Raw genomic sequence first — 10980 nt, 5'->3', positions numbered from 1 at the left:
CTTAGTCAACTTGCCTGATCTAACAATATATCAAATGTTTTTGATCTGTTTCCATGTATTTGTTACCCTGAGCAAGTAAATGCGTTTAGTCAAATGGCATTTTTACAATCATGTAAGTGAATACAGTTAGTTCAGACTTTTTTTTTTTAATTAACAAAATACAAAACAAGATCCTTTTTCAACAACAGGGGTTTAGTTATGAAGCTACCATCAGAAGTTCTGCCCAAAACTGACAGCACATCAAACATCAACAGAGAGAGGGGGGGGGGGTCAAATCAACGCGGTAAAGAGATAACAGAAATACATTTTTTAATTTCACAGTTGCAAGCAAACATAAAATAAGGATCACAACAGCCACCAAATCAAAGTGCCATCACAATACAACCAGACTTATTACCTTGATCTAGTCCATAGTATTCTGGGGAAATGGGTTAGTGATAGGAGACAGAAATAACTAGCTGTGAGTACAGAGATCTGAAAATTTTGACTGCAATCTTTAATAATTGCCATGACTGTAGGTGTGATAGTGATGCAGTTAAGTTCGAGGTCAGTTACTAAATAGGTGTCACAAATGTGTCCCTTATCATATAAAATTACTTGGTTTAGGATATTTAAAACCTTCTGGTGTTTTGGTCTGAAGAAGGTTCTTTTTTGTTGTGTTCGTACAAAGACGCACATCACTGGTTGCCCCTGACCGGCTTCAACAGTTCATAAAATGTGTCTAAACTAAATTTAAACACCATATGGACCCCTTCAATTGCTTGGCAACCTGCTGTTTAACAAAAATCCGACACTGCTCAGTCTAGACATGCACAACTAAACGGTACCTTGGCTGGCTTATGTGTGTTTAGTATATTGATCATACTAGATAACTTCTAGTTAAATCATCCATATACATATCTAAGATAGTCATGCAACATGACAGACTAGTAAATAGCATGGATACATTGTTTAGTGTGGACACCTAGCTATATCGAAGCTGTTGGACTCGCTTTGTGCGTTTACAACTGCTCACAGGACGCTGGTGAAAGCTACTGTATAGTTTATGAATGCTCAAAAAGCAAAGCCATGTTAAAATGTGGTTGCATGGAACAACTTAAGCCCGTTATACCCAGACAACATTTTGAGGCAGGTTAAATGGGGAATTTTGTCAGTAAAAATCCTTCACTTAATGTCCCAGTTCCTTTCCCCTTACCTGTCTCTAAATGTTGCCTATGTAGCATCACCACTTAAACCTAGTGAACAGGCACTACTCCGCAGCAACAGCAGCACAGCAGGCCTTCTACAAGGCCAGATAAACCTACATTCCAATGGAATTGTCTAGATGAACACTTATCATTATAGTTATTAGCAGGAGATACAGCCATTTGTAAAATGTTTGCTGTAACAGAAACAATGTGGCTAGATAATGTCTCAAAGCTGTCTGAAGAAGCTTGTGACAACACACTAAGAGATTGCAGACCTATCAATATGAAGACAGATGTGGTGCAAGTGGTGCCCCCTTTTATACAAGATTGCTACATGTAACCACAGCAAATGTAGATTCAAGCCTCAATTATTATTTTGCCTGCCATCCTTTTATCCACCAATCTAAAAAAAGAGTTTAATTCAAAGCTGTAGGCCTGTATGGATTTATAGTTTGGTCCAATGTATCATTAAATTCTCCTGTATGACGGACTGTTATGAACAACAATTACAAAAGCTTATGTACAGAATTTCAAGACACTGCATTCTCTGAATAATGTTGGTTGGGTCCAACACATTTTACAGTGCCAGTCACTTGATTAAATGATGTGTTACCTTCTCAGTTGATGATGTTTTCATTGAATATAAAACAACCATGGGGTGAGGCCCAAAAAAGACATGGAAATCATCCAAACAATCTCCAAACACACGTTTATGGCTACAGACCTGAGATAGAGCTACCTTTCATTCTCTCCCCATCCCCTCAACAACCTTTACACCTGCACACACATGAACTAACACAAGTCGGAGAAGGTCAACTGATCAGCAGAGCACACACACAGATGCACAATGACACCTGTGACATTGTGCCTCAACTTGTCGTAATAGCTACAGTGTTTCTGTGTATGTGTGCACTTACTTGAAGGCATGGTATATGTGTCCTCCTCATCTATGATCTCAGCATAGTCATCCGTTTCTGCAGAGCCAAAGGACAGAGGGGAGAGAAAAAAAGAAGCAAGAAACATCTCAGTTGGTGACACACAAAAGACAGACACAAGAGAAAGAGTTGACAAAAAGCTCACAAACAAAAGTCCACTTTGATACAACATGCTGAGTCGCCCGGACAGCATTCAAATTACAACTTGGAGGTAATCTGCCACAACACGACCCAAAAGTCCCTTTACCAATATCAACATGTCATTTCCATATATCACCTGGATTTTAAGGAAATACTGTAACACTTGACTGTAAAATACTTTGATCCCCCTCTACCAATATAACAAACAAGTAAAATCCCTGCACGCAACTTAAGAGTTCTGTGAACACAGCATCAAAGACAAAGAGTAAAAATGACAACAGAAACACATCCCCATCATCATCATCAGACAGATGTACCTTTCCAAAAGACCGTCACCATACCTGATTCCAAACATGCACAGCACTTTAAACATTCATGTACTATAAACAGTTGCAAACGAGGAATGTAGGACAGAGGAGTGTCATGAAGAGAAAGAGATGGAGATATAGACACAGAAGACAGGAAAGGGGAGGGGAGGAATGGAAACGTTCATTCTTTCCAGATAAACAAGTTGAGGAATAACAGGTTGAGTCATCCGCAGTAAGGCCGACCAGTTACAGGCAGATACAGAGATACTGTATACATACAGTATGCTAAATGAAGACACAGAGCAGGAATTCCATTGAGTTTTTAATTTAGGATGGTTAATAGAAAGAATGTTGTTTACCATCACCACTAGTGTGACCTGAAGAAGCCACATGCAGCATGAAAACCACACAGAGAGGGAAAGAAGGGGAGATAAGTATTAATTTACTGTTGCAACAGACAAAAATAATATATATTTGTTGACTAGACACTATAGTCAAGGTTCATTTTAATTTCATTCTATATCACTGTGAGTTAGTCAGAGGTCAGTAGACAGTCAGGGCAGAGGCAGAGGGACGGTGACTAAAGCTCTCCATGGGAACATCTGGCGAGACAAGGACTCTTCACTGCACACACAGATGAGGCTTTATAGAGGAAACAGGGTATGCACACATATCCATGAAGCCTTTATCTAACTGTAAGCAGTCACTGTCATTCATGACATTTAGAGTAGCAGACAGACAGGAAAATTGACAGGGAGAAACAGACCAACAGGAAAGGAAAAAGCGAGACAGGGACTTGTACCTGAAACACAAACAGCGCGGGTCCGTACTCCCTCCATCCGTTTTTCCATTCGCCTCTCATGATTTGAAACTCTGGATCAGACATGAGAAAATCAGTTTGTCCCACATTAAACCTAAAGCATCCAGTTGCAGCTATGAAGACAATAGTGCAACCAGAGAAATGGAGGATCCTCCCACATCCTGTCATGTGTTTAGCTTTACATTGTTGAACATTAGAAATTGAAGAACAAAAAACAAAGCACACATTCAAACTTCCCTCAAAGCAGTTTCTGAAGTGCAACACAAAATGATGGAACCAACTGAATAAAAACCGCTGTAGACAACAAACATTGTATGATTTTTTTTATGCACTTAACACTTGAGCCTCAACTACACCTCTTTTATGTGTCCGACAGAAAACTCACACCTTGTTTTATGCTTGATAAATCAACTAATGAAACCAAAGGAGTCGGTTGACTTACTTGGGGATGGATGGCAGAGCTCTGTCTCCCTCTGCAGACACAAAATGAACACACAAATTAGACAATGAACAGACTTGTTACAGTATATGTTTAAGCTGCATCACTGTAACCATTTCTTTGTTGCCATAGTTATTTACAGAAAAGACCAGCTAAACTCAATCTGGTTATTCAAATCCTCACCAGCCACAATCAGACCTGGATACTATTAGAAAGAGTTTGAGTACTTTTTATAGTACAAGTTAATTTTGCTTTCCTTCAGGTTACTGTTGCCATCTAAGCACCATAAAAAGTGTCCTAACTCATTAACTGCAAACAACTGAAACATTATAATGCTGCAAAATGTAGGTGTATAGTAAACACAAAATACATTTAAGAGCAGTTGTGCGTCCTACCTTTGTGGACTCTGACAATGAAGGAGTGAGTAGCTAAGGAGACAAGCCGACAGTAACCGTCAATCAAGTCAGCCATGTTTTCTGCCGTAGTCAGCAATGCCGTAGTGACTGTGAGGGGCTACACACACACACACACACGCACACGCACACGCACACGAACACACACACACAATTAGTGGGACAGAGCGATGCTTCAAAGTGACACAATGAGAGCTTTATTAGAGAAAACATCTTCTACCAGCACACATTCAGTCTAACACACACCCCCTACACAGATACTCTAGCACTGATACACACATACAGTACTTTTCCACAAGTAGGGCCTGCTGCGAACACCCCCCGTTGCATCTCAACAAACACTCACAGGGACACTCAAGTGTAGCTTGTAATATCCGCGTTCAAGTGCTGTTTCCTATTTTCCATCTTTAACAAGCAGATGTTATTTCATGGTTCATTACACATGTACACATTGACATCATTTAACAAATTCAAAATCAGGTAGTACTGCAAGACTGCAACAGGCAATAATGTTTTGCAAAGAACCACCCTACATGGAAAAGCCAAATTAATAGTATGCAAGGTGTGTGTGTGTGTTCACCTCGGGAGCTCCTGCTACATTGAGCTGCAACATGCCTTTTCTGTCCTTCTCTTCCAAAGCAGAGTACTGGATGGACTGAACCTGGTTAAAGTTAGCTAAGTGTGTAGGCTGCAGAGATAAGGGCAGATATACAAAAACATTAAAAATCACTTATAACGTATTGTATAAGTTGGTGCACTTTATTCAAACATATTATTTTCCATGGTACCAGTTAATCATGTATATCTAACAATGAGAACTAGAAAGACATGAGATATTGATGGGTTTATGAAAGTAGTCTGTCATCATTAAGTCAAAATGTAATAACTCAATTTAAGCACCGGAGTTACAGGTGTGCAGCAGTTTTCCTGCATTTTGAACCCCCACCTATGCAGCTGTGTACATTTTCTAATTACATTACCTGACACATAACATAAACATATTGCTTTTTTAGCTTTTTGTAATAACAACTACCGGATCACTAGAATTTAAATGACTCGTTTCATCTTGTGCAAACTGGGGAGAAGAGAATATCTGTCTACTGGATAAAACAACCAGTAGAGGGCAGTATGGTAGATTGCAACTCTGGCCTTCAAAAAAAGCATGCAGTATACAGTAGTTAAGAATTCAGCACTACTGCAGTATACAGTAGTGCTAAAAGCCTTCTAAAGTCCATAAAAAAAGAACTGGAACATGTGCTAGAATAGATACACAAATTCAACGATATATTAAAGAAAGTGAATTTTGAAACAGCTACACTTTTACTGAGGATAAAGTCAGACCTTGTGAGATGAATTGTCTGAGTGCATACTGACCATTGAGCCTTTATCTGTGAGGTAGCTGATTCCTTCTTCTGGTCCAATAGCTAACTCTACTGATATTACCCAACTAGACTGAGGACGGAGAGAGAAAGACAGTGAGACCCATACAATATAAGATCTATTATCACATTTAATTTGCTTTATACACACAGTGTTAGCAAAAATGTGATACTGATAGCATAACACAATTTAAATTTTCTCATACATTTTCACTACTTTTGACATGAAATTCCCTCTAGAACAGACAAAACTTAGCATTCTGTAGATGACAGTAATAATGCATTGCTGTAGAAAACAGTATAAGAACTGACATGATGCTGGACTGTGCTAGCGTCACCTTTATGATTCTGGCATGCCCTTTAATTTAAGGATAACACTCCATTCTACATGTTTTGTTCCCTGTGAATGCTGAATAGGAAGAGCTTCCTGACTTAGTATGAATTTTCAGGTATTAAAAATGTATCTATGGATTTCCCTAGTCACCATTACACTTTTTTGTCTTTATGAATTAAGTGTTGCCCTACCCCAAGAGCACATTTGAAGCACTCTTTGTCAAAGCGGTAGATGGGAGAGAGTATCTCAAAAAACTTGTGGATGCTCTGCTCATCATTGAGGTTAGCAAACTGCTTAAAGGTCTGCTGGATCTGCTTACGAAGAGTCTTCGCCTGATAGAGAGGGAGACAAAAAACATTTCCAAGGATGAGGCCTTCTGGGAGAAAGTTGGTTCAGAGCCAACTGACAAAGCAAATCGTGAGTGACAACAGGACGTTTAACTTAATTCCAAACAATCAGATTATCCGACATTCAGCCAGAGATCCATTTAGTCATCAAGTTGGTGTCCCTGTCAGTCGGTCGCTCGCTCTGTCAAATAGCCATTAGCTCATCCATCTGACTAAACCGGACTAGGAATACCAGAGACATTTCTGTCACTGTCACTTCTGTTATCTGGCAATGAAACTTAAATGGGAGACCCAGGCCAGTTAGTCAGAGAGATGACACATGAACAGTAGTTTAGTCTCACCTTGAGGGAGTCCAGCAGGCTTTTGGGGAAGAACCTTCTCAAACCAACGTCTTTCCTGAGAATAACAAAATCACAACATGAATGCATAGTTGAAAGATACCATCACTAAATTTAAATGAGAGACGGTGTGGACCAAATGAAATCAATCTTACTCTAGTAGTTCATAATTGGATTTCTTATCCAGGGCATTGCCTGGCATCTCTCTAAAGAACCTCCTGTATAATTCAGAGAGAGAAGGAGAAAACAGTATTAAAAGGCCATCAACAGATTTTTCAGTTCAGTTATTCTGGAAAACTTCTGATATAAGCAGTGACTAATAGTTAAGAACCTGTTTGAGTAAACAGAATGTTTGTGTTGATTTTGTCCTGCTTGTGGCAGAACCTATGTGTGTATGTGTGTTTTCTTACCTGATTTCCAAACAGCCCAGTTTCAGAGCAACATCTTGATCCACCTGATCCGCTATGTGATGCATGTAGTCACTCTTTACCTGATAACAGTGTGACAGAACAATGTTTTTTAACAATACTGTAAAAATAAAGCTGGACAGTAGTTCCATGTAAGAGCAGAGGGTATCAGTTCTTTTTAATGATCTGTTTCAAATCGCGTCTTCCTTGTGAGACGTAAAAGCGAGAGGAAGGAGGTGACAGAGAAGATGATTTTTCTTTTTATTAAGTAGTATTTTATAAGGAGGACACCTATCCATCATCTCTTTTTGATGTGATACTGCCATGTTGCCTCACCTGGTGGTAGAGGTAGTTAAGAGAGGGTTTGTCTTCAGAGAAATGGCTGAGGTAACCTTTAGGAAGGTATCGCATCCGCAACTCATACCTGAGAATGACAGAGATAGTTTGGCTAAATAAAAATACTCTCAGTGCACACACAGACACCCAGACACACACACAACAAAATAATCTGCAGCATCCACATTCAATGCCTGTCTAAGGCATAGAGACAGAGGACCATGCTTACTTCAGCTGTTATATATATACACACACTGTATATACAGTACACACACACACACACACACACACACACACACACACACACACACACACACACACACACACACCCCCCACACACACACACAATCCACAACATGATCCTGAGTTTAAAAAACCTAATATACATTAAGAGATCATTTGAAAATAAATATATCATCAAAAGGCTTTTAAAAAAAGACATGACACAACTCTGGTATACACAAGTTTTGCTGTATGGAGCTAGAAACTAGTGAGTGTCTGTCGGCCAGGACGTGTTTCTTGCACTATTTCCGTAATTCCTATCGCTCTACATTCAGAGGCGGATAAAGTACATGTTAGCTACATCATAGCACCCATGGAGCAGTCTCAAAGTCACCACAGCACGGCAGCTGTTTGCCAACAGAGGGGTTTGAAACAAAGATTGGAAGATGCCCTTTCTACTCACTTGATTACTGTCTGGTGGCATAGTGAGATGTGATTTCATATTTTGCTGACAGAGTGATAACTTTGTATAATACCATACAGCATAATGAGATTTCTGCTGTTACACTTGCCAGTTAACTGTGCCAGAGAAGTACCCAGATGGGCCATCATTGTTTATAGTGACATATTATTTTATGACTGACATATTGCAGTGACTACAGTGGAGAGAAATGGGTCACGGGAGTAGTGAGCTGAGCTCCAAGCTGCCGTGATGGGACAGCACTGTAGTTAGATAAAGGAAATCAAGGCTGAAGGCAAAATAAATAAAACATCCTCGTTCTACAATGACTGAACCAAAAAGAGTGTATGAGAGAAAAATGCATATTTGAGGGAAAAGAGAGAGAATGCATATTTGAGATGGATAAGAAAGAAAACACAGATGTAAGAGACACGAGAAAGAAGGATAGAGAGAAAGATCAAAGTGAAAAAGAGTGACTGTGCGCGCACAAGACGGAAGAGAAACATGCAAAGGGGCGAGATAGAGTCAGTCCATCCCCTGGGCTACTTCTGCTGTTCTAACAATAGCTTGGCAGCAGCAGAAGCTCATGTGGGCTTGCAGCTCGGCTGCCCTCCGAGGCAAAGCTGCAACAACTGGCAGAGCTGCTCGGCTGCATGTTAGCACCAGTGTGAACAACTCGTTCATTTTGAATTCACTTCACTTTCAACACATCAACAGCAGGACAAAGGACAGCTGTTATCAACTGAAGATACCTAAGCGCTAGCATAGTTTCAGTGTAGGTTGGAACAGACACAGCCGCTTTCAAATAACTAACTCTTAAATCTTAATTATCAAACAGAGCAGACTATCTCTACGTTGCATAATGCCTCAAATAAATGGGAAGAATAAGGATCTATAAAGGATGTAAGGGATAATGTAGAGCGAGTTGGTCATTATTACAAATTGGAGCACCAACAGGGTAAAACAGAACCTTAACATCAGGGTCTTAAATCAGCCTGAAGGACACCAGTAACTACTTGCATGCAAGTCATGTACTTGTGTAATTAAATCACTTTGAATTTAGGTAAACGTCTTCCGTCATGTGAATGAATCACATTCTATAAGGACCTTCAAATCTTATAAAAATGAATACAGGAATTGTGGTAAAATTAAATATTAAATACATGGTTGCAATATTTTTTACTGTTTGTATGCAGTATTTCACATAAGTATTTTTTTAGTATAAAATGGTTCCATTGGGACCATATGTTATGCAGCTCTGACTTGTAAGTTAATAAATACTCTTGATTGGCAGGTTCGCAGCTCAAAGAAGTGTAGCTCATGTACAGCCCAATAGGGCATTTGTAAAGATGACATGTTTGTGGTAATGAACATCCTCTTGTCCGCCTCTGAGGAGAATAAAGGAATGTTATGTTGCTTGGCCTGCTGTTTAGTTTAGTTTTTAGCACAACGTTAAGGAAGGAGGTTGCACTCCACTCCACACACACCCACCCACCCCCACACCCACACCCACACCCACACACACACGGAGGAGGAGCATGCTTACTCATCCATACAGCTGGCGCAAACACACCTCAATACATTTCAAACCCCACACTAGTTAGAGGTATACTAGAATGATTTGATCATGATTTAAAAATGATCATCCTCTCGTCCGCCTCTAAGTAGAATAAAGTAATGATATGTTGCTTGGCCTGCTTTTTGATATCAGCACAACATTAAGGAAGGAGGGTGCCCACCCTAGCTAGCTCTAGTCCCCCTTATGGAAAAAGTAAAACAAGGGACGACATTGGGAGATGGAGCAGACAGAGAGTGAAAAACATTGAATCTTGTTGTAATTCTACCTCCACTCCTCCTGGGGGTGCTGCTTCTCGTATTTCTCCCTGATGTGACACACACCCAAATCAGGGTGTAACCAATGGAGTTCATCAGAGTGCAGATGGGTCAGACGGAGGCCCAGAGAGGACATGCAGCGTAATTTGTGGATCTCTGCAATCTTTTGGATAACACCCTGTTGAAACAAGAGGAAGTAGGAACAAAGATTTTTTTTAAATGAGAGTCAGGGAAATGATGACGATGAAGGGCTCAAAAGGTAAGAAAGGTTTTGTGTGTCTTACCCTGACATCTGTAGCGTCTCCATGCCTGATATTACTAGCCCAGGTACATGGTTCACTGTTTGTCTCAAAATAATGGAAAATTTTCAGAACCCGGTCCATGGAGCCTGAGGGACGCTCAAGGCCTCCAGCAGAGCCACTTGTACCAACACCGGTCCCACCAGGCATCCCAGACCGGGATTTACCCCCACAACCACCCACTGCGGAGTGATTGAGGTTGGGTTCCAGGTAGGAAGATGTCGCCATGCCTGATTCAGATGCTCCTGCTGGGGCTAACTGGCCGTCATATTCTGAAAAAGAGAGAGGGACAAACAAAGAGGACAGAGGTCAACATGTGACTTCATAGTTAAGGAGTAATCTGTAATCAGCATGTCTTGTATCTTCTCTGGAAATACATTCAATGAATGGATTTTGTGAAAGTAACATTACACAGTCGAGGAGAAAAAAAAAATCTGGTTAAAAAAGGCCATTTTAGCCCTTTGAAACACACCACTGAAAGAATAACTGACACAGTAAAACACCCACTCAGAGAACCTCTCAGTCACCACCAGTCTGTCATTCGTACTGCCCTCTTTACATTTTTCATGAAACAAAAAAAAATACATTAATAATCATGGAAACAAGGACAGGTGGAGCAGTGGAAAAGAGATGATAAAACGGTAGCATATGTATGTCTATATCCACGACGTTCCCTCTCCGGGATTGCTCCGGTGCCGCAGGAAATTTCGCCGGATGCATGTCTGTTCACCAATGTCCGTTACCTTCCACTTTCTTTGTGTTGGAATTTTAAACTCTGGTGG

At 40.3% G+C, this 10980-nt stretch overlaps 1 protein-coding gene across 1 annotated transcript in view; it reads right to left on the bottom strand.

Annotated features, from left to right (window-relative positions):
* LOC116691433 (focal adhesion kinase 1-like) overlaps window positions 1-10980 on the bottom strand; it is a 53604-nt gene that overhangs the window by 33056 nt on the left and 9568 nt on the right. Inside the window, 15 exon segments of the mRNA XM_032519048.1 lie at window positions 398-418; window positions 2105-2161; window positions 2931-2948; window positions 3374-3444; window positions 3834-3864; window positions 4226-4343; window positions 4824-4931; window positions 5618-5695; window positions 6148-6288; window positions 6645-6699; window positions 6797-6859; window positions 7052-7131; window positions 7385-7472; window positions 9911-10077; window positions 10184-10470. Of these exon segments, the coding sequence (XP_032374939.1) occupies window positions 398-418; window positions 2105-2161; window positions 2931-2948; window positions 3374-3444; window positions 3834-3864; window positions 4226-4343; window positions 4824-4931; window positions 5618-5695; window positions 6148-6288; window positions 6645-6699; window positions 6797-6859; window positions 7052-7131; window positions 7385-7472; window positions 9911-10077; window positions 10184-10470 (1383 nt within the window).

This window comes from Etheostoma spectabile, chromosome 6 (assembly GCF_008692095.1).
Source record: "Etheostoma spectabile isolate EspeVRDwgs_2016 chromosome 6, UIUC_Espe_1.0, whole genome shotgun sequence".
Classification (NCBI taxonomy): Eukaryota; Metazoa; Chordata; class Actinopteri; order Perciformes; family Percidae; genus Etheostoma; species Etheostoma spectabile.
Note: the sequence above shows the minus strand (reverse complement) of the source record. Positions and strands in the feature narration are given on the sequence as shown.